The sequence below is a fragment of the Hyperoodon ampullatus genome (assembly GCF_949752795.1).
Source record: "Hyperoodon ampullatus genome assembly, chromosome: 8".
NCBI lineage: Eukaryota > Metazoa > Chordata > Mammalia > Artiodactyla > Ziphiidae > Hyperoodon > Hyperoodon ampullatus.
Genome location: NC_136921.1, coordinates 113,434,862 through 113,459,726, shown reverse-complemented (window position 1 = coordinate 113,459,726; position 24,865 = coordinate 113,434,862). Strand labels below are relative to the sequence as shown.

General features: G+C 38.6%; 1 protein-coding gene across 1 annotated transcript in view; it reads left to right on the top strand.

The window, feature by feature from the left end:
* The window catches only part of NCKAP5 (NCK associated protein 5), a gene marked incomplete at both ends in the record, with an annotated part of 941,793 nt that overhangs the window by 238,145 nt on the left and 678,783 nt on the right, over positions 1 to 24,865 (top strand). Inside the window, one exon of the mRNA XM_079709823.1 lies at positions 24,553 to 24,626. Within this exon, the coding sequence (XP_079565949.1) occupies positions 24,553 to 24,626 (74 nt within the window). The remainder of the gene's footprint in view (positions 1 to 24,552; positions 24,627 to 24,865) is intronic.

Genomic DNA, 24,865 nt, shown 5'->3' with positions numbered 1-24,865 from the left:
CATCTTACTAGCAAAGAATCTACTTTGAGAGCAGTTAGCCCACAGCGAAGGTCATTCTCCTGCTTCAGTTTGGCCTGGGCCAGTAGGAAATGTGCTAAATTGAGCAGTTGTCTTAAGTCTGTCATTGTTTGACCCAAACAAAGCATCTAATGGTAATCTGAACTGTAGTTTTCTAAATTGAAATGGTGACCATGACTCAAAGATGTTGTGAGGATTAAATGAGAATGGGATGCCAAAGTGCTTTGGAAAATGACTACAAAGTATATCAATCAATCAAGAAATATAGAGATGTTAAGTTGGCTGCTTAGTGTTTCACTCTGCCTGTTTGCTGTGTTGATTTTGAAAGAATTGTCTTTTGAACAGAATATTTATTCTGTTACTTACAGTCCAGGCTAAGTTGTGTAACAAAGAGACCAAAAAATGTGTTTTATGTAAGATAGAAACTTATTTCTTTTTCACATAAGAAGGAAAGGGAAAGAGTAAGGTGGGCAGGCAGCTGCTTGAAGATCGATCAATTTTGCCTTTCTGTCTCTGGGCCCAGGGTTGTTACCATTCCCAGCCAGGGGAAGAGTATGTAATGGGCAAGCATCTTGTCTTTTTTTTGTTTTAGCATTTTATTTTATTTTTTACATCTTTATTGGAGTATAATTGCTTTACAGTGGTGTGTAAGTTTCTGCTTTATAACAAAGTGAATCAGTTATACATATACATATGTTCCCATATCTCTTCCCTCTTGGTTCTCCCTCCCTCCCACCCTCCCTATCCCAGCCCTCTACGTGGTCACAAAGCACGGAGCTGATCTCCCTGTGCTATGTGGCTGCTTCCCACTAGCTATCTATTTTATGTTTGGTAGTGTATATATGTCCATGCCACTCTCTCACTTTGTCACAGCTTACCCTTCCCCCTCCCCATATCCTCAAGTCCATTCTCTAGTAGGTCTGTGTCTTTATTCTTGTCTTACCCCTAGGTTCTTCATGACATTTTTTTTCTTAGATTCCAAATATATGTGTTAGCATACGGTATTTGTCTTTCTCTTTCTGACTTACTTCACTCTGTATGACAGACTCTAGGTCCATCCACCTCACTACAAATAACTCAATTTCGTTTCTTTTTATGGCTGAGTAATATTCCATTCTATACATGTGATACATCTTCTTTATCCATTCATCCGATGATGGACGGAAACTTAGGTTGTTTCCATCTCCTGGCTATTGTAAATAGAGCTGCAATGAACATTTTGGTACATGACTCTTTTTGAATTATGGTTTTCTCAGGGTATATGCCCAGTAGTGGGATTGCTAGGTCATATGGTAGTTGATTTGTAGTTTTTTAAGGAACCTCCATACTGTTCTCCATAGTGGCTGTACCAATTCCCATTCCCACCAGCACTGCAAGAGTGTTCCCTTTTCTCCACACCCTCTCCAGCATTTATTGTTTCTCGATTTTTTGATGACGGCCATTCTAACCAGTGTGAGATGATATCTCATTGTACTTTTGATTTGCATTTCTCTGATGATAAATGATGTTGAGCATTCTTTCATGTGTTTGTTGGTAATCTGTATATCTTTTTTGGAGAAATGTCTATTTAGATCTTCTGCCCATTTTTGGATTGGGTTGTTTGTTTTTTTGTTATTGAGCTGCATGAGCTGCTTATAAATTTTGGAGATTAATCCTTTGTCAGTTGCTTCATTTGCAAATATTTTCTCCCATTCTGAGGGTTGTCTTTTGGTCTTGTTTATGGTTTCCTTTGCTGTGCAAAAGCTTTGAAGTTTCATTAGGTCCCATTTGTTTATTTTTGTTTTTATTTCCATTTCTCTAGGAGGTGGGTCAAAAAGGATCTTGCTGTGATTTATGTCATAAAGTGTTCTGCCTATGTTTTCCTCTAAGAGTTTGATAGTTTCTGTCCTTACATTTAGGTCTTTAATCCATTTTTGAGCTTATTTTTTTGTATGGTGTTAAGGAGTGTTCTAATCTCATACTTTTACATGTACCTGTCCAGTTTTCCCAGCACCACTTATTGAAGAGGCTGTCTTTTCTCCACTGTACATTCCTGCCTACTTTATCAAAGATAAGGTGACCATATATGCATGGGTTTATCTCTGGGCTTTCTATCCTGTTCCATTGTTCTATATTTCTGTTTTTGTGCTAGTACCATACTGTCTTGATTACTGCAGCTTTATAGTATAGACTGAAGTCAGGGAGACTGATTCCTCCAGCTCCGTTTTTCGTTCTCAAGATTGCTTTTGTTATTCGGGGTCTTTTTTTTTACATGCATTTTTTTTTTTTTTTTTTTTTTTTTGCGGTATGCGGGCCTCTCACTGTTGTGGCCTCTCCCGTTGTGGAGCACAGGTTCTGGACGCGAAGGCTCAGCGGCCATGGCTCACGGGCCTAGCTGCTCCACGGCATGTGGGATCTTCCTGGACCGGGGCATGAACCTGTGTCCCCTGCATTGGCAGGCAGACTTGCAACCACTGCGCCACCAGGGAAACCCTCGGGGTCTTTTTTGTTTCCATACAAACTGTGAAATTTTTGGCTCTAGTTCTATGAAAAATGCCAGTGGTAGTTTGATAGGAATTGCATTGAATCTGTAGATTGCTTTGGGTAGTAGGGTCATTTTCACAATGTTGATTCTTCCAACCCAAGAACATGGTATATCTCTCCATCTATTTGTATCATCCTTAATTTCTTTCATCAGTGTCTTATAATTTTCTGCATACAGGTCTGTTGTCTCCTTAGGTAGGTTTATTCCTAGATATTTTATTCTTTGTGTTGCAATGGTAAAAGGGAGTGTTTTCTTGAGTTCACTTTCAGATTTTTCATCATTAGTGTATAGGAATGCCAGATTTCTGTGCATTAATTTTGTATCCTGCTACTTTACCAAATTCATTGCTTAGCTCTAGTAGTTTTCTGGTAGCATCTTTAGGATTATCTATGTAGAGTATCATGTCATCTGCAAACAGTGACAGTTTTACTTCTTCTTTTCCGATTTGGATTCCTTTTATTTCCTTTTCTTCTCTGATTTCTGTGGCTAAAACTTCCAAAACTATGTTGAATAAGAGTGGTGAGAGTGGGCAACCTTGTCTTCTTCCTGATCTTAGTGGAAATGCTTTCAGGTTTTCACCATTGAGGACGATGTTGGCTGTGGGTTTGTCATATATGGCCTTTATTATGTTGAGGAAACTTCCCTCTATGCCTACTTTCTGGAGGGTTTTTATCATAAATGGGTGTTGAATTTTGTCAAAAGCTTTCTCTGCATCTATGGGGATGACAATATGGTTTTTCTCCTTCAATTTGTTAATATGGTGTATCACATTGATTGATTTGCATATATTGAAGAATCCTTGCATTCCTGGAATAAACCCCACTTGATCATGGTGTATGATCCTTTTAATATGCTGTTGGATTCTGTTTGCTAGTAGTTTGTTGAGGATTTTTGCACCTATGTTCATGAGTGATATTGGCCTGTAGTTTTCTTTCTTTGTGACATCCTTGTCTGGTTTTGGTATCAGGGTGATGGTGGCCTTGTAGAATGAGTTTGGGAGTATTCCTCTCTCTGCTATATTTTGAAAGAGTTTGAGAAGGATAGATGTTAACTCTTCTCTAAATGTTTGAGAGAATTCGCCTGTGAAGCAATCTGGTCCTGGGCTTTTGTTTGTTGAAAGATTTTTAATCACAGTTTCAATTTCAGTGCTTGTGATTGGTCTAGTCATATTTTCTATTTCTTCCTGATTCAGTCTCAGCAGGTTGTGCATTTGTATGAATTTGTCCATTTCTTCCAGGTTGTCCATTTTATTGGCATAGAGTTGCTTGTAGTAATCTCTCATGATCTTTTGTATTTCTGCAGTGTCAGTTGTTACTTCTCCTTTTTCATTTCTAATTCTATTGATTTGAGTCCTCTCCCTTTTTTTTCTTGATGAGTCTGGCTATTGGTTTATCATTTTTGTTTATCTTCTCAAAGAACCAGCTTTTAGTTTCATTGATCTTTGCTATCATTTCCTTCAGCTCTTTGTCATTTATTTCTGATCTGTCCCTAGGTCTGAAGTGGGTCTCTTGTAGACAGCATATATATGGGTCTTGTTTTTGTATCCATTCAGTCAGTGTGTGTCTTTTGGTGGGAGCATTTAATCCATTTACATTTAAGGTAATTATCAATATGTATGTTCCTATTCCCATTTTCTTAATTGTTTTGGGTTCGTTATTGTAGGTCTTTTCCTTCTCTTGTGTTTCTTTCCTAGAGAAGATCCTTTAGCATTTGTTGTAAAGCTGGTTTGGTGGTGCTGAACTCTCTCAGCTTTTGCTTGTCTGTAAAGGTTTTAATTTCTCCATCAAATCTGAATGAGATCCTTGCTGGGTAGAGTAATCTTGGTTGTAGGTTTTTCTCCTTCATCACTTTAAATATGTCCTGCCAGTTCCTTCTGGCTTGCAGAGTTTCTGCTGAAAGATCAGCTGTTAACCTTATGGGGATTCCCTTGTGTGTTATTTGTTGTTTTTCCCTTGCTGCTTTTAATATGTTTTGTTTGTATTTTTTTTTTGACAGTTTGATTAATACGAGTCTTGGTGTGTTTCTCCTTGGATTTATCCTGTATGGGACTCTCTGTGCTTCCTGGACTTGATTAATGATTTCCTTTTCCATATTAGGGGAGTTTCAACTATAATCTCTTCAAATATTTTCTCAGTCCCTTTCTTTTTCTCTTCTTCTTCTGGGACCCCTATAATTTGAATGTTAGTACATTTAATGTTGTCCCAGAGGTTTCTGAGACTGTCCTCACTTCTTTTCATTCTTTTTTCTTTATTCTGCTCTGCAGTAGTTATTTCCACTATTTTATCTTCCAGGTCACTTATCCGTTCTTCTGCCTCAGATATTCTGCTATTGATCCCTTCTAGAGTATTTTTAATTTCATTTATTGTGTTGTTCATCATTGCTTGTTTCCTCTTTAGTTCTTCTGGGTCCTTGTTAAATGTTTCTTGTATTTTCTCTATTCTATTTACAAGCTTTTGGATCATCTTTACTATCATTATTCTGAATTATTTTTCAGGTAGACTGCCTATTTCCTCTTCATTTGTTAGGTCTGGTGGGTTTTTACCTTGCTTCTTCATCTGCTGTGTGTTTTTCTGTCTTCTCATTTTGCTTATCTTACTGTGTTTGGGGTCTCCTTTTTCAGGCTGCAGGTTCGTAGTTCCCGTTGTTTTTGGTGTCTGTCCCCAGTGGCTAAAGTTGGTTCAGTGGGTTGTGTAGGATTCCTGGTGGAGGGGACTAGTGCCTGTGTTCTGGCAGATGAGGCTTGATCTTGTCTTTCTGGTGGGCAGGTCCACATCTGGTGGTGTTTTTTGGGGTGTCTGTGGACTCATTATGATTCTAGGCAGCCTCTCTGCTAATGGGTGGGGTTGTGTTCCTGTCTTGCTAGTTGTTTGGCATAGGGTGTCCAGCACTGTAACTCGCTGGTCGTTTAGTGAATCTGGGTGTTGGTGTTGAGATGGAGATCTCTGGGAGATTTTCGCCGTTTGATATTACGTGGAGCTGGGAGGTCTCTTGTGGACCAGTGTCCTGAAGTTGGCTCTCCCACGTCAGAGGCACAGCACTGACTCCTGGCTGTAGCACCAAGAAACTTTCATCCACATGGCTCAGAGTAAAAGGGAGAAGGAAGGAAGGAAGGAAGAGAGGGAGAGAGAGAGAGCGAGAGAAAGAAAGAAAGGGAGAAGGAAGATAAAGAAAATAAAATAATGATAAAATAAAATAAAGTTATTAAAATAAAAAATAATTATTAAGAAAAAAGTTTTTTTAACTAAAAAAAAACGGACGGATAGAACGCTAGGACAAATGGTGAAAGCAAAGCTATACAGACAAAATCTCACACAGAAGCATACACATACACAACCACAAAAAGAGGAAAAGGAGAAAAAATAATAAATCTTGCTCTCAAAGTCCACCTCCTCAATTTGGGATGATTCGTTGTCTATTCAGGTATTCCACAGTTGCAGGTACATCAAGTTGATTGTGGAGATTTAATCCGCTGCTGCTGAGGCTGCTGGGAGAGATTTCCCTTTCTTTTCTTTGCTCGGACAGCTCCCGAGGTTCAGCTTTGGATTTGGCCCCGCCTCTGCGTGTAGGTCCCTTTCCTTTCTTCGCCCAGACAGGGCGAGGTTAAAGGAGCCGCTGATTCGGGGACTCTGGCTCACTCAGGCCGGGGGGAGGGAGGGGCACGGATGCGGGGCGAGCCTGCGGCGGCAGAGGCCAGCGTGATGTTGCACCAGCCTGAGGCGCGCCATGTGTTCTCCTGGGTAAGTTGTCCCTGGGTCCCGGGACCCTGGCAGTGGTGGGCTGCACAGGCTCCGGGAGGGGAGGTGTGGATAGTCACCTGTGCTCGCACACAGGCTTCTTGGTGGCGGCAGCAGCAGCCCCAGCGTCCCACGCCTGTCTCTGGGGTCCGCACTTTAGCCGTGGCTCGCGCCCGTCTCTGGAGCTCATTTAAGCGGCGCTCTTATTCCCCTCTCTTCGCGCACCAGGAAACAAAGAGGGAAGAAAAAGTCTCTTGCCTCTTCGGCAGGTCCAGACTTTTCCCCGGACTCCCTCCTGGCCAGCCGTGGCGCACTAACCCCTTCAGGCTGTGTTTCACGCCGCCAGCCCCAGTCCTCTCCCTGCGCTCCGACCGAAGCCCGAGCCTCAGCTCCCAGCCCTGCCCGCCCCGGCGGGTGAGCAGACAAGCCTCTCGGGCTGGTGAGTGCCAGTCGGCACCTATCCTCTGTGCGGGAATCTCTCCGCTTTGCCCTCCGTACCCCTGTGGCTGTGGTCTCCTCCGCAGCTCCGAAGCTTCCCCCTCCGCCACCCGCAGTCTCCACCCGCGAAGGGGCTCCTAGTGTGTGGAAACCTTTCCTCCTTCACGGCTCCCTCCCACTGGTTCAGGTCCCGTCCCTATTCTTTTGTCTCTGTTGTTTCTTTTTTCTTTTGTCCTACCCAGGTACGTGGGGAGTTTCTTGCCTTTTGGGAGGTCTGAGGTCTTCTGCCAGCATTCAGTAGGTGTTCTGTAGGAGTTGTTCCACGTGTAGATGTATTTCTTATGTATCTGTGGAGTGGAAGGTGACCTCCGCGTCTTACTCTTCCGCCATCTTTCCCCTCTCCCCAGGCATCTTGTCTTTAAGTCCGAGAGTCCTTGGATATTGCATGTACCATTTTTGCTCACATGTCATTGACTTGAACTCAGTCACATGTTCACACCTAACTTACTGGGAAATAGAAACTCCAGCTCAGGAACCAAGTGTTAGCTGAAACTGGGGAGGAGTGGAAGCTATCTTTATATTTATTTTTTTATTGAAGTATAGTTGATTTTTATGTTGTGTTAATTTCTTCTGTACAGCACAATGATTCAGTTATATGTGTGTATATATATATTCAGTTATAGTTATATATATATATACACACACACATTCTTTTTCATATTCTTCTGCATTATGGTTTATCTCAGGATATTGAACATAGTTTCCTGTGCTATACAGTAGTACTTTGTTATTTGTCGGAGTTATCTTTAAAATAAATACACAAATACACAATGTCCTCATAATATATGGGGGACAATTTAGTAGTCTCCAACAGATTGAGATGTATTGTACTACAGTGTTCTGCTAAGCTGTACTCATAGTTTGATTTGCATTAATTGCATTGTCTTGATACAGAATAGCAGGCAGTAAAACTTTTTGGTGGTCACATGTGCTATTTGTCTATATTCTGTCACTATAATTCATGTTAATGAAATTCTCATATGTGACAGAGATTACGAGATGGTTTCATCCTGTAGGGTTTACTCTTCACCTTGCTATCCATTATCCCTCTGTTTGACAACAAACTTTGGTTATGACGTTTTGCATTGTGTTGAAAACTTTGACAGCCTGTGTGACTTACATAGCATAGATAAGCAATGTAGCTAAATCTTCCCCAGGATTATGAGATCAGAGGAACACACAGATTTCGCAAAATTGCCCATAGGTTATCTTTGAGATGCCATTTCTGGTTTGTACTAATAGAATAAAAATGAGTATACAGTAAGTTTGGAAAACTACCTAATGTCTATGACATAGTTAAAAAACTGTTCTGGAAGGCCAAACCGATAGCCTTATAATTTCAGATTCTCTTGTTATTAGACTGAGTACATCTAGCTAATTAACTAATTTGCTCATTGATTTATTTAACACACGTTTTCAATGTTCCAAGCGCTCTGCTAAGTATTCTAATACTTAGCATTAGCATTCTAATATCCTAGCATTACCCTGTAGGATACAAAGATGAAGGAAGACATGCTCTGAAGAGTTGTGGCACATTCAGAGAGATCTGTTTGGTAAATAGCCAGATACACAGGATTGGACCTCAGGAGGTTGAGCTAGCATGCAGGTAAATAATTGAGAGTCTCTGGATTTGGGGCAAATGTTGAAGCCCTAGTAGTCTACTAGATTTTCCAGTAGAAAGAGGGCCTGTGATGGAACCTTACTCTTGGTACATTAGGGGCTAGAAGAAGAAGAAGGAAAAAGACGATCTCAGAGTGATAGAAGGAGACAGGAAACACTTTCACAGAAAACCAGGGAGGGAGAAAATATGATTTCAAAGGTCTTGCTCCAGGAACTATTCATACAATAAGGATCAAGCAATATCCCGTGTTTCCACCTTGCAGAGGCCATTGGTGGCTCTAATGGAACAGTTCCATGGAAGAATCTGCAGTAGAAGCAAGGTTTGAAGAGTGAACGGGAAAGAGGAATTAGAGATGGCTAGTGGGGAGATGATTGCAGTGAGATTCATCTGTTAGAGCTGGTATTCCTGAATTGATTTGTTTGTGGTGTTTAACATTTAAAAATATTTTATTGGAAGAATTTATGTTGGCAGAGATGCCAGTCAAGTATGAGGCACCTTTCCATCTATTACCTTGTGTGTAATTCTCAAAGTGGGTATGTTTTGGTTTTTTACATTTACCATGTAGGTGTACCTTTTCATTAAGGTGACAAAGTAACTTTTGAGGGCAGCATCACTTGTTATAGTAGTTATTCATTTCCTAAGTATGGAAAATCCTGTAACTAATGCTGGTTCTGTTGATTTGAACAGCTGGCCTCTCAGTTCGTGCTGCTTTGCCCATAGGTGGATTGGGAATCCTACATTAGGAGTGATAAAACTGCTGACAGGATTTCACAAGCTCTGACATAAATGACGCTGATTATAACATGAAGATTATTTAGGAGGGCTTTTGGATCTCTGCAAGCTTTGAAATAGTACTATATTTTAGACTCCACTTGACGTGAATGAAAAATGAGATCCTCTTATCATTAGAATTAATTTATAACAGGCTTTGCTCAAAACTGACCCAGATCAGACGGTATGAGGTTCACATTAAGTGGGTTTATACTACACAGATATGCAATGTTCAGTATATCTATAAGCCTAATTGCTTTAAATGTTTCATACTAATTGCCCTGAAACATGTACACTAAAGAAGTGAACAGCAAATTTCCTGAAATATATGTCCAAAATGATTCTAATTTGCATAAATTTTAGCCAAGGAACAGATGCTGTACCTTTGTAAACTTTTTAAAGCATATTATACAAATATGTTGTGGTGTAACTTGGTGTTCCTCGCCAATCCTAACTTGGGTGAAATACTTTTAGCACAACATTGACAAGGACAAGTGAAAAAAAGGCTTCATTGTTTCAAACACCAGCTTATCTTTAGACTAATATAAAGGATTTTGTTTTATTGTGGTATTTTTGATCCAGCTTTCTAAATTTTAATTATAATTAAAATGTTTTGTACATTATTTTCTTGGACTGTATTTTTCTAAATAATATTGATCACTTTTAATATTTATATAGTGAGTATATAGTATTTTAAATCTAGAAAGAGAAAAGTATACAGAAGAAATTAATTTAGCCCGTAATACTACCATATATTGTTTGCTTTATTCTCTTTTGATCTTTTATATATTTTCAAAACTGTGATATGTAGGATTATGCAGTTTTACATCATGCTTCTTTCACCTAACATTATACTGTTATCCATTTTCTTATATATTCTTTACAAATGTAAGGAATTGTATAATTCTCCAAATGGATAGTGTGCTTTATTTTAAACAATCCTTTATTTTTGGAGCCCAAGACATCAGGTTTTTTTTTTTTATATTGCTGTAAATAATATTTTGAACATGATTAGTTTTGACATTTTACTCAGGATGATTCCTAGACATGGAATTTCTGGATCAAATGTACATGGATGTTTTAATTTCCTTGACGTATTACTAAATTGCTTTTCCCAACTGTTAAATGTGTAGGCAGAGCACAGCCTTGTCCTTAAGTCTCTGTGTACAGAGAGACTTTGCATCCTCCAGCTTCCCTCTTTGTCTTCCTCCTCTTTCTGTCTACCACAGAGATTCATAATGTGTACTCTATGTCCTCCTTCTAGGATGTTTATATTTAATTTTATAATTGTAGTTACATTATAGACATAAAAAATCTGTTTAAGTAATTTTGAACCTTCCTTTTATATTTTGATTTCCATATTTTTTATTCACTGTTCAGTATAGAATGTATGTGTATATGGACACATGCACATACGCACATATACACATGTACATATCTGGTAAATACTTTTTACTCATCTCTTGGATATTTGTATATGCTTGTATATATACACAAACTTTTAAGAAAGTTTAAGATACACATACTTTTTAAAAATTTATTGAGGTTTAATTGACATATAATATTATATTCGTTTCAGGTATACGGGACAATGACTTGATATTTGTATGCACTGTGAAATGACCACCATAGTAAATCTCAATAGCATCCATCACCACAGAAAGTTAACTTTAGGATTTACTCTCTTGGCACCTTTCCCGTATGCTCTACAATATTATTGACTATCGTCACTATGCTGTACAGTACCTCCCCCATTACTTATTTATTCTGTAACTGGAAGTTTTTACCTTTTGATCCGCTTCACCAATTTTGCTGACTCCCCAGCCCCCTTCCCCTCTGGCAACCACCATTCTGCTCTGTGTATCTATGATTTGGGTTTTGTTTAGTTTTTGTTTTTGAGATTCCACATATAAGTGAAATCATACAGTATTTATCTATTTTTCTGAATTATTTTGCTTAGCTTAATTTTCTCAGGATCCAACGTTGTCACAAATAGCAAGATTTCATTCTTTTTTGTGGATGAATAATATATTCCATTGTGTGTGGGTGTTATTTATAGATAGATAGATAGATATACCACTTTTTCTTTATCCATTCATCCATTGATGGACACTTGGGTAATTTCCATATCTTGGCTATTGTAAATAATGCAATGAACATGGGGGTGCATATATTTTTTTCGAGTTAGGGGTTTTGTGGGTTTTTTTTAAAGATAAATACCAAGAAGTGGAATTACTAGATCATATGGTAGTCCTAGTTTTAATTTTTTGAGGAAACTCCATGCTGTTTTCCAAAGTGGCTGCACCAATTTACATTCCCACCAACAGTGCATGGGAGTACCCTTTTCTCCACATCCTTGTCAAGACTTGTCATTTTGGTAATAGCCACTCTAACAGGTGTGAGGTGTAATTTCATTGTAATTTTGATTCACATTTCCCTGATGACTAGTGATATTGGACATCTTTTCATGTACCTGTTTGACTGTTTGTTTGCCTTCTTTAGAAAAATATCTATTCAAATCCTCTGCCTATTTAAAAATCAGATTGTTTGGGGTTTTATTTGTTTCTTTTGTTTTTTGTTTTTGCTATTGAGTTGTGTAAGTTCTATATTTTAGATATTAATGCCTTATCAGGTATATGATTTGCAAATATATTCTCCCTTTCAGAAGGTTGTCTCTGCCTTTTGTTGATGGTTTACTTTGCTATGCAAAAGCTTCTTTTGTTTGATGTAGTCCCACTTGTTTATTTTTGCTTTTTTTGCCTTTGCTTTTGGAGTCAGATTTAAAAATTCATCACAAAGACTCACGTCAAGGAGCTTGCCATCTATTTTATCTTTTAGGAGTTTTATGACTTCAGGTCTTACATTCAACTCTTTAATCCATTTTGAGTTAATTTTGGGGTAAGGTGTAAGATAGTGGTCTAGTTTCATTCTTTTGCATGTGGCTGTCCACTTTTCCCAACACCATTTATTGAAGAGACACCCTTTTTCCATTGCGTATTCTTGGCTCCTTTGTCACTAATTAATTGACTGTATACTTGTAGGTTTATTTCTGGATTCTCTGTTCTGTTCCATTGATCTATGTGTCTGTTTTCATGTCAGTGCCACACTATTTTGATTACTCTAGCTTTATAATATAATTTGAAATCTAGGAGCATGATGCCTCCAGCTTTGTTCTTCTTTCTCAAGATTGCTTTGGTTTTTCAGTCTTTTGTGTTTCCATACTAATTTTAGGATTGTTTGTTCTGTTTCTATGAAATAACTTTAGAAGTTTGATAGGTATTGCATTGACTCTATAGATTTCTTTGAGTAATATGGATATTTTAACAATATTAACTATTCCAATTCATGAGCATGGAATATCTTTCCATTTCTTTGTGTCTTCAGTTTCTTTTTTCAGTGTCTTAGAGTTTTCAGAGTACAGGTCTTTCATCTTCTTGGTTAAATTTATTTCTAGGTATTTTATTCTTTTTGATGCAATTGTAAATGGGTCTGTTTTCTTAATTTCTTTTTCTGTTAGCGTACAGACATTTTATGCCTTGCCACTTCACTAAATTTGTTTAGTAGTTCTAACAGTCTTTTTGTGAAAAATTTAGGGTTTTCTCTATATAAAATCATTTCATCTGCAAATAGTGACAGTTTTACTTATTTCTTTCCAATTTGGATGCCTTTTATTTTTCTTGCATAATTGCTCTGGCAAGGACTTCCAATACTATGTTGAATAGAAGTGGGGAGGGTGGACATTCTTATCTTGTTCCTGATCTTAGAGGAAACACTTCTAGCTTTTCACTGTTGAGTATGTTAGCTGTAGGCTTCTGATACATGGCCTTTATTATGGTGAAGTACATTCCCTCTGTACCCACTTTGTTGACAGTTTAACATAAATGGATATTGAATTTTGTCAAAAGCTTTTTGTACATCTATTGAGATGATCATATGGTTTGTATTCATCATTTTGTTAATGTAGTGTATCACATTGCTTTGAAGATGTTGTTGATGTTGAACCATCCTTACATCCCTTGAATAAATCCCACTTGATCATGGTATATCATCCTTTTAATGTATTGTTGAATGCGATTTGCTAACATTTTGTTGAGGATTTTTGCATCTGTGTTCATCAGGGATATTGACTTGTAATTTTCATATATGGTGATGTGCTTGTCTGGATTTTGGTGTCACAGTAATGCTGGCCTTAACAAATGAGTTTGGAAGCATTTCCTCCTCTTCAACTTTTTGAAAGAATTTGAGAAGGATAGGTATTAGCTCTTCTTTGAATGTTTGATAAAATCCACTAGAAAAGCCATCTGGTACCAAACTTTTGTTTGAATCGGTGATCAGAACCCTCCCACAATCTCTTTATGTGTTTTGGTCTGTTCAGATTTTCTGTTTCTTCCTAATTCAGTCTCTAAAGATTGTGTGATTCTAAGAATGTATTCATTTCTTCTATGTTGTCCAATGAGTTGGCATATAAGTGTTCAGAGTAGTCTTTTAAGATCCTTTGTATTTCTGTGCTATCAGTTGTAACATCTCCTCTTCAATTTTGGATTTTATTTATTTAAGGCCTCTTTTTTTCTTGGTGAATCTGGCTAAGGGTTTGTCAATTTTGTTTATCTTTTCAAGGAATCAGCTCTTAGTTTTACTGACTTTCCTATTGTCCTTTTAGCCTCTATTTTATTTCTGCTCTGATTGTTATTATTTACTTTCTTCTACTAACATTGTTTCTTCTTTTTCTAGTTTCTTTAGGTGTAAAGTTAGATTGTTTATTTGAGATTTTTTTTCTTTCTTGAAGTAGGCCAGTATTTCTGTGAGCTTCCCTTTTAGAACTGCTTTTGCTGCATCACATAGGATTTGGTATGTTGTATTTCATTTTCATTTGTTTCTAAGTATGTTTTTATTTCTCCACTGATGTTTTTCATTGGCCCAGCGGTTGTATGGAGCATGTTGTTAAATATCCACATATCTGTGAGTTTTACATTCTTCTTCTTGTAATTGATTTTACGTTTCATGCCATTGTGGTTGGAAGAAATGCTTGATGTGATTTCAGTCTCCTTAAATTTATTGAAATTTGTTTTATGGCTTAACATATGATCTGTCCTGGAGGATGTTCCATGTGTACTTGAAAAGAATGTGTTTTGCTGCTTTTGGATGGAATGTTTTGTATATGTCTATTAAGTCAATCTGATGTAAGGTGTCATTAAGGCCAGTGTTTTCTTATGATTTTCTGTCTGAATGATCTATCCACTGATATAAATGGGGTATTAAACTCCCCTACTGTATTTTCTCCCTTTAGGTCTGTTAATATTTGCTTTTTATATTTAGGTGCTTCTATGTTGGGTGCATATATATTTATAAAGTTACATATTCTTGTTGAATTGACCCTTTTATCATTACATAGTACCCTTCTTTGTCTATTACTACAGTCTTTGTTTTAGTCTATTTTGTCTGATATGAGTATAGCTATCCCAGCTTTCTTTTTGTTTCTATTGAATATTTGCATGCAATATCTTTTTCTATCCCTTCATTTTTAGTACATATATGTCCTTATATCTAAAGTGAGTCTGTTGTAGGCAGCATAGAGATGAGTCTTGTTTTCTTTGTTTTCTTTTTGTTTTATTTTGTTTCTTAATCAATTCAGTCACTCTGTCTTTAGAGTGAAGAATTTAGCCCATTTACATTTAAGGTAATTATTGCTAAATATTAATTTACTTCCATTTTGTTAATTTTTCTGCCTGTTTTTTTGTAGTTCCTCTCTGTTACTTTCTTCTTCTCTTGCTCTCTTTCCTTGTGTTTTGATGACTTAGTTTGGTTGAGATTCCTTTAGTTGTTATGTTGAGATTCCATTCTCTCTTTTTGTGTGTGTGTATCTACTCCAGGTTTTTGCTTTGTGGTTATCATATGGTTCACATATAATGTCCTATGTATATAAAAGTCCATTTTAAGTTAATACTAACTTAAATTTGAGCTTATTGCAAAACTCTACATCTTTACCTCTCCACTACATTTCATCTTTTTACTTCTTAGGTATCCCTTAAATAATTATTGTATTTTTGTTAATTTTGCTACTTTTGTCTTTTAAACTTGACACTAACCTTATAAGTGATTAATCCACTATCTTTGCTAAATATTTATCTTTAGCAGTGAGAATTTGACTTTCATATATTTTCTTGTTATTAATTAGTGACCTTTCCTTTCCGGTTAAAGAAGTCCCTTTAACATTTCTTGTTAGGTTGGTTTGGTGGTGATGAACTCATCTAACTTTTGTTTGACTGAAAAATTCTATCTCTCCTTTCATGATGAGTAATAATCTTGCTGGGTGGAGTATTCTTTGTTGGAATTTTTTTCTTTCAGCACTGAGAATATATCATGCCACTCCCTTCTGGCCAATAATGTTTCTGCTAAAAATATATGCTGCTAGTCTTATTGGCTTCCTTCACACATAACAAGTTGCTTTTCTCTTGCTGCTTTTAAGGTTCTCTTATTGTCTTCAATTTTTGACATTTTAAGTATAATGTATCTTGGCGTAAATCTCTTGAGGTTCATCTTATTTGGAGTTCTCTGGGCTTCCTGGACCTGGATGTCTGTTTCCTTTCCCAGGTTAGGGAAATTTTTAGCCATTATTTCTTCAGATAAGTTCTGCCCCTTTCTCTCTCTCTCCTCCTTAGACCCCCATAATGTTAATGTTAGTCCTCTTGGTGTTTTCCCATAGATCCCCTAAAATCTCTTCACTTTATTTTTACTTGTATTATATTATTATTATTATTATTATTATTATTATTATTATTATTATTATTTTGCTGCTCAGTTTAGATGAGTTTCCTTGCTTTGTCTTCCAGAACACTGATTCTTTCTACTGCTTTGTCTAGTCTGCTATTGAATCTTTCTAGTGTGTTTTTTAATTCAGTTTTTGTGTTCTCAGCTCTGTGACTTCTGTTCTGTACTTCTTTATATTTTCTATCTCTTTGCTGAAGTTCTCACGTGTTCATCTATTCTTCTGAGTTCAGTGAGCAATTTTGACTATTACTTTGAATTCTTTATCAGGTAGATTACTTATCTTCATTTCATTAAAATCTCTTTCTGAAGTGTTGTCTTGTTCTTTCTTTAAGAACATATTTCTGTTTTGTCATTTTGTTTGATGCTGTTTCTGTGTATTGGTGAAAGAGCTACCTCTCTGAGTCTTGAAGTAGTTGGCCTTGTGTAGGTGATGAACCTTGCCCTAGTGGTTGGTTGTCTTTTGAAACTTTGTGATTGTCTAAGCAGCCTGATTTATTCTTGATAGGTTCCTGGTGTTGAGGGTGTGCCAAGACCTGTCAGTGTTCCAAGAGGAAGGATCTCATTTTGAACTTAGTTTTAGGCCGTTTGAAAGTCAAACCCTTGTGCAGCAGGTTTTGAAGTATGCACGTATATAGTCCTATGGGCCATAATCATAAACCCTGCTGGCCTCCAGAACAGGAAATCTGGAGATGACCCTTGGGCAACATTTTCATAAATCAGACCCTTAGACACGTGTATAAGCTCCTTTCTGGGAGGTATCATTGAGCTGCAGTGAGGCAAAGGGAGTGTGCAAGGATAGTGTCTTACATTCCCTGAGAGTGCCTCTGTACTCTCTAGATGTGTGGCAAGCCTGAAGCCTCAGGCTGAATCTCCAGGACAAGCAAATAGGCCTTTTTCATAAGAAGACTGGAGGTGTGTTTCAGTCTGCTGCCTGTGCAGTGCCCTGGGGATGGTAGCCTGCCAAGATCTACCTTTCCAATTGTTACAGTCCCATGGAGCCCAGGAATGCAAGTCCCCTTGGCCACCAGAGCTAGGTGATCAGAGGGCATCCTCTGTGTGGATCGCACACACCTGCTGACTCTAGAAGGGCATCTGGAGTGCATAGGGGGCAGGACATGCTCCTTGGCTTTGGCATGACATCAGGAAAAAATCCTTGTCTATGCTCCCCTGTCAGTTTCAGCAAGGGAGTGGGAGAGTGTCGTGACTGCTGTCACTAGCTGGTCCCAGCCAGGGAGTGAGGGAATGCTGCATCTACTCATCCCTGCCTGCCTTACCAAGACAGTGGGAGGGTCCCATGTCTGCACACCTGCCTGTGCTAACAGGGTAGAGGGAGAGTGCAGAATGGTGTCTGCCAGCACCCCAGTCTCCAGAAAGAGTCCCAACCATCACTTGTTCCTCCAGCAGATGCTTGAAGATTAGCATAGGAATCTCCTTCACATTCCAGGCACTTTTCAAGCTGCTACTTTTGCACTGGGTCCTAGGGCGAGTGAGACCTCATGCAAGCCTTTTATTTATGCAAGCCTTTTATGTATGTATGTATGTGTATTTTTAAATTAATTTTTATTGGAGTACAGTTGCTTTACAATGTTGTGTTAGTTTCTGCTGTACAGCAAAGCGAATCAGTTATATGTATACTATATCCACTCTTTTTCAAATTTCCTTCCCACTTAGGTCACCACAGATCATTGAGTAGAGTTCCCTGTGTTATACATTAGGCTCTCGTTAGTTATCTGTTTTATACATAGTAGTCTATATATGTCAAGCCTTTTTTTCTTTTTTTTTTCTTTTTTTTGAGGTACGTGGGCCTCTCACTGTTGTGGCCTCTCCCGTTGGGGAGCACAGGCTCTGGACGTGCAGGCTCAGCAGCCATGGCTCACAGGCCCAGCCGCTCCGCGGCATGTGGGATCTTCCCGGACCAGGGCACGAACCCATGTCCCCTGCATCGGCAGGCGGACTCTCAACCACTGCGCCACCAGGGAAGCCCTATGTCAAGCCTTTTGAAAGGAGAATCTCAGTTCATTTCAACTGTCGACTGAAAAAAAAAATGCACCACCTAAAATTTGAGGCTTATGTTTTATTTGGTGGACAAAACTGAGGACTTAAGCCTGGGACACAGCATCTCAGATAACTGAGGGACTGCTCTGAAGAGGCAAGGGCAGGAGCCAGGACATATAGGAGTTTTAGCAACAAAGATCAGGTAATCGGAACATCAAAGATTACTGTTAATTAAGGAAAACCAGATATCTTAGGTTAAGGAATCTAGTGCTTTTCCATGTATGGGAAGATGCAAATTCTGGGCTCACTGAAATCATCCCTTTGATGTGCACCTCAGCTATCTGGGGCCAGTATCCTGTGCTTCTCATCCTGAGTCTCCTCAGGGTGCATTGTTGGGGGTGGCTACAGCAGCTAGCTGCTAGATGGGGGGCAAATCTTGCCTCGATCCTGAGTTCCCTCAGGTCTCAGCGTTGGGGGCGGCTGTAATGTGATGGCTTGATGGCTGCAACATCCTTTGTTTACTGATATGGCAGGTGGCATTTTTAGTTCACACAGCCCTTTGGGTCCCTTGGATGTGAGCTCTTTTGGTTTCTAAGCCAGACATTTTGGGGGCTCATCTCTCTGTTGTAGGTCCCAAGGGCTAGAGAGGCTTATATGGGGCACAAACCCCTCACCCTACAGGAGAAGCTCTGGATTTGTGAGATTCCCTCCCTATTGTGGGGCGCTGGACCAGGCATGGAGTTTTTGGTGAGACCACATCTCTGTCTCTCCTACCCATCTCAGTGTGGTCCTTTTATCATTTATTGTGGATGAGGCAGTTCAGCTAGTTTTCAGTTCTTTTTCAAAGGGAATTGTTCCATATGCAGCTGTAGATTTGGTGTGTCCATGGGGCAAGGTGAGTTCAGGGTCTTCCTGAGCCTCCACCCTGGAGCACTTCCCCCCAGCCTCCCACACATGTATTTTTAATTAAGGTAGGTGCTTTATTTTCTGAATTCATGTAAAGCTGAGAATGTCTTTCTGTTGCTTCGTTATATAGAAGCTACTTTATTGGGGATGTTTATGGATTAAGACACAAAGGTTTGTCTATGTGTCTTATTTCAATGGACATCTGGGGTGGCCAGAATCTATGCAACCAGCCTTTTTAAAATCCTTGATAGGAGACCCATTTGTCTGTTTGGGTGCTTGCAGTCATCCCAATCCCCTCCCCAAACACACACACACTACTTTTTTTTCCAGCCCTTATGTGAATGGATGTGTGGATGATTTTCCATGAACTCTACCTGGAATGTGAGGAGCCTTTTTGATGTGTAAAATCAAGTGTTTTTTTTTTTTCTCTATCCTATTCTGAAATGTTTCTTTAATTATCCCTTGATCATTGTTTACCTTACAAATCTTGTCAAGTACTCAAAAGCTATAATTGATAGACAAACCTACATTTTCTGACCTAATATCCATCATGTCTCTATTCATTTTCATCTTTATCCTTTATTTAATTTACCTAGATTGTTTGTCCTTCACAGGACTGTGTATGTGTTTTTATTGTCAATTCTACTATTGTATCCAATGTGGGTTTGTCATAAGGAAAGTAAGTAGAATACAGTGTTCATCAAGTTAATAACTATATTTGAATAAAGTCTTTGTGCTGAGTGACATGAGAAGTACATGCTGGGCAAAGCAAGCCTGGGGAAGCTGACATTTTTCAGGGATAATGTTAGAGACAGTGAACATTGACACCAGGGATGATGGGGATATGGGTGTGTGCTTTTCTTCTAGGTCACAGCAGTATTAATCTTCACTAACTGGACTATATATACACTAATTGAATCATACTGTAGAAATAGTAGAAGGCTTAGTGAGTGCAGTCAACCTCGTATCCATGGGTTCCACATCTGTGGATACAGAGGGCTGACTATAAAAGACTTGAGCATCCATGGATTTTGGTATCACCAGGAATTGGTCCTGGAACCAATCCCCCATGGATACTGAAGAATATTTAAGTACTTGGGTTGGGGATTTTGATTTGTTTCTAGATGAGATACTGTGTGTGATCACTTAGTGCCGATACACCATAATCCATTATCCACTCTTCTCTGAAGCACAATTTCATGTTGCGGAGAGTCCTCCCATAATAAAAATCACAATGTAAAGGTCAACAAGTTTCCATTCTGCTATTGCAGCTTATATTTCCTTGAAATTCTTAGCTCACCCAACTCCTTTTTTATTTCATTTTATTCTCTTTTCAGCTTGTCTTGTTTTTAATTTAATCCTAACTTTTTATCTCAGTGTCTTTTTTTAAGCTTTCTGCACATGTTTTGGAGAGTCATGTCTTTCTGGATACTACCAAACATGTTAAAGTTTTTTCTAAAATACTTTCTTGAAAGTCATTTTCAGCTTTGATGCCTTCTCCTGTGATTGAGGGTGATGTTCTCTTTCTCTTGTCCTCCAGTACTTCTTCATGGGTTCTGTGTTGTATGTTTTCACTTTACTCATTCTAAAATGATCCGCATAGACCCTGGGATCACCAGCAGACAGTGTATATACCACCTGCTGTCCCTCTGCATTGTTAAAATCTCTTCTGCGAGGTCTCCCAATATCCACTGTCTTTCAGGCAATTTGGGGAGCTATGTGATACTGAGGTGGAATTTTGCCATCCCCTTTCTTTCTGCCTGTGCCTTTGATGCTCTGGAATATTGGAGCCCATGTTAAGAACATTCAGTATGAGCTTTATACCCAAGCTGGCACTATAGGCACAGTCGCTATAACATTGTACTTGCTGTGACTGTAGTTCCAGTATGGACCACTGCCAGCCCCACTGTGATCACCCTCCATTGTTTCCTGGGAGTTAATCTCCAAAGTGATTCCTAGTAGAATAATCCTATTTTATTCTTAAAGAATGGCAAGGATTTATTATTAGTTAACGAATTTCTCCAATTCAGGGGCCAGAAATGATAAATATATGCGGGTGCTGCCTAAGTTCTTTTAGGCAGGGAAAAACTTGTTTCATTTAACAAAAAGCACTTGTAAGCATCATCTTTTTTTTCTCAATTCATTTCAGTTGGTGTCTATTTGTGTGTGTGTGTGTGTGTATGTGTAGGGGTGGGGTATAGGCAATACCACAATAACTGTGCAAGTAACATAAAATTGGATATTAAAGTAAGCATGCTATGATGAAAAATTAAGCTGAAAAGAAGGATGAAGAATCCATAATCCTAGTTTCCCATTGTTATGTTGTTTAAGACATCATTAGAGTTATTTTTATGGAAAATTAATGGAAGCAGCCAGTATTGTATTTGAAATAGCTTTTAAACCACAATCCAGCAATACCTACATTTAATGCTTGAAAATCTGTATTGTTATTGTTAATCTCTAACTACCTATTCTAAAATTCAGCAACTATAATTAAAGAAGCATACACTTAGGGACTTCCCTGATGGCGCACTGGTTAAGAATCCGCCTGCCGGGCTTCCCTGGTGGGTCAATGGTTGAGAGTCCGCCTGCCGATGCAGGGAACATGGGTTCGTGCCCCGGTCCAGGAAGATCCCACATGTCGCAGAGTGGCTGGGCCCGTGAGCCATGGCTGCTGGGCCTGCGCATCTGGAGCCTGTGCTCCGCAACAAGAGAAGCCTCTGCAATGAGAAGCCCGCACACCACAATGAAGAGTAGCCTCCGCTCACCACAACTAGGGAAAGCCCGCACACAACAATGAAAACCCAATGCAGCCAAAAAAAAGAAGCATATACTTAAACATCTTGAAGTTGAGTAAGAGAAGAGACAGTGGATATAAACTTCACCTTGTAAAGTGGTTTGCCTTTTGAGAAGAGGTTTGATCCTATAGAAAAGGCTCTGCTCACTGCTTAGCATGTGGTATATGCTTAAACTGTTTTATTTAATCCTTACAACGCCTTTTAAATTATTATTTATCTCTCTGAAAACAAATAAGTTTTAGAGAGATTAAATAACTTGGCCTGAGGAGGTAACAGCTAGTAAGTACCCAAACCAGGTACTTTGAACCTAAATCTCTTTGATCCAAAGATCATATTTGTAATCACCTTTCAGCTTCTACCTCTGACCTGAGCTAAGCAGAATGAACAGAATAACAAATCTACTGGTTTAAATCTAACTGTTTTCCAGAGCTTGCATGTGATTTGGCCCCTACTTTCCTCTCCAACTTCATTTTAGAATACACATCCCAGGCTGTGCTCCTGGACACAATGGCTTCCTTTCTGTTCCTTAAATACCACATTTGAGTGCCTTTGCATATGCCATTTCCTTTGCCTGTGGTGTTCTCCCTGCTCTCTTCCTTTCTCTGTATGCTTCCTCCTTCTCTCTCAGATCTTAACCCCAAAATCATTTGCTCAGAGTCCTCTTCCAACCATGGTGTATGAAGATGGTGCTTTCCCCATTTAAAGTCCCTCCTGTCACCTGTTATTTCCTTCCTAGCATGTAACCAATCTGAAATCAATCTGCTCACTTACTTGTTATGTATCTCTCTACAGAATGTAAGCTCTCTGAGGGCAGGAACTTTCTCCCTCTTAGTTATTACTATATCTACGGAAGTTCGAACAGCACTTGACATATAATAGATGTTGAAAAAAAACAATGGAATGAAGAATGGATGGGTGACTTTGAAGTTTATATATTTGTTTTAACTTGGAAACACTGTCTTTAAATTTTTTTTTGATGGGATGTATTTGAAAATATCTTTAAGAATTTTGAGTGTTCTAAATCGTGTTTAGGGATTCCCTCATGGTGCAGTGGTTAAGAATCCGCCTGCCAATGCAGGGGACGTGGGTTTGAGCCCTGGTCCAGGAAGATCCCACATGCCATGGAGCAACTAAGCCCGTGTGCCACAATTACTGAGCCTGCACTCTAGAGCCTGCATTCCACAACTGCTGAGCCCACATGCCACAACTACTGAAGCACATGCACCTAGAGCCCATGCTCCGCAACAAAGAGAAGCTATCACAATGAGAAGCCCGCACCCTGCAACAAAGAGTAGCCCCCGCTCGCTGCAACTAGAGAAAGCTTGTGAGCAGCAATGAAGACCCAATGCAGCCAAAAATAAATAAATTAAAACTAACTAAATAAATAAATCGTGTTTAAAGCTGGATTGGGATACTTAATAACATAACCACAGACCACTGCAACTTCCTGTGATAAGAGATTTCTGCTTTGGTTTTGACGTGCCCAATGTTCTCGTTTAAATAACGAAACTGAACATGTGTATTAATTAGAATAAAACTCTTTAGCTAATTTTCTGCAATAGAATTATAGTGTTATAGAATTCTAACAGTTTTAGCTAGATGAGGACTTAGGATACTCTCTAGTCTAACTGAAATATTGTGGGAAGTTAAAAAGGCTTCTCCAAGGCTACACAGGTAGATCCAGGTCCAGAAACTTGGAATGGGGCCCTTTCCATTATATCAAGTCAACTCTTACTGTGTTTCTTCCACTCCCCTGCTCTCACCCATTATAGTGAATATTTTTATAGGAGCAACAGATTTTATATAGAATTTCATCAAAATAATTCCGTAAAAAAAAAAGTAGCAATATTAACCAGAGTTCTCAGTTTACCTTAAATCCATAAGAAATGAAACAGTAACTTTCATCCATGCCTTAAAACTGAAATCATTGCACACTGTTCCATCTAAGGTCGTTGTAATGTAGGCACAGAGGCTTGTGGGCTAGATCTTCATACAGAAAGGGAAAGAAGTATCAGGTTCAGGATGAAATAAATCATACAAAAATTTTTTTGTATTTTTCTACATAGTTAGCAGTTGAAACTATTGCACATGAACCTCATATTCAGGAATCACAAATATAAAAAATTGAATTTAATAACCTATAGATTTTATGAGCAATTCTCATGCCTCAAAGGAATCCCTCATTTTTCGGAAACGTTTCTTGAAAATATAATTTGATTTACAAAACTTTATGCATATTTCTAAACAAGATAAACCTTGCCTTTATAACCTCTTAGAAGCCAAAGATTGATTTTCTAAGAAAAGAAATAAAAGAAAGTAAAAATTAAAGAAAAGAAACACCAAAACCAAATTACATTGTTTTGTTCGTATAGGAGACGAAGGAAAACGAACATGTGATTCATCAATACAAATGAGATGCCCAGTGCATGAGGGCAGTGAATATATAAAGCTTCTATGTAGCTCAAAAATAGTGTTTTTCCTAGGAAATTACTTGTGTAAAACCAGTATAATCAAGACCTGTGTTGTCTACTTTATTCCTCCTCTTCTAAGGTCAGCAGCGAAAGTAAGTTTGGCTCACTTCCCTCCCCCCACCCCTTACTTTTATATGGCAGAACAGACCACAGAGTAAATGACTATGAAATTTAGCTTTTCTCTGTGAATAAGAGGAGTTTTATGCTGACTTGATAGAACGCCATTTCTCTTCCGTTCTTTGTTCATGGAGTGATCACAGGATATGGGGAAAATATTATTCATCCCCAAATGACTATGCATATAAGTCATAGAAGCATCTACTCCTAGGACTGGGAGGGACCAAGGGGTTATCTTGTCCAAAATCTTCTTGTAGAGATCAAAATGGTCTTAGAATCCTGTGCCTATGGTGATGAGGCCTTATTTGTCTTTGTGTGTCTGTATGTGCAGGAATACATGGACTCCAACAAATACATTGAACATCTGCTGACTCAACTTGAGGAGCAACACAGAAGTCTCTGGAGGTGAGTTCAATCCACATCCTTAACTAATAGCAGCATCTATAAATTTGATCTTGATCACAGAAGCATGGAGTTGGCAAATGGTCTCTTCTACTTGGTGCCAAAAGCACCTCTGGGGGCACAAATCAGCAGAGGCTACCTAGAGAGTTCCATTCCTTTAATTAAAGTAAAGCAATGGTGCCAAAAGTTGTCCTTGAGTGAAGGACCTGCTGAGAACTGGGAGGGTGGTGGAAATCATAACA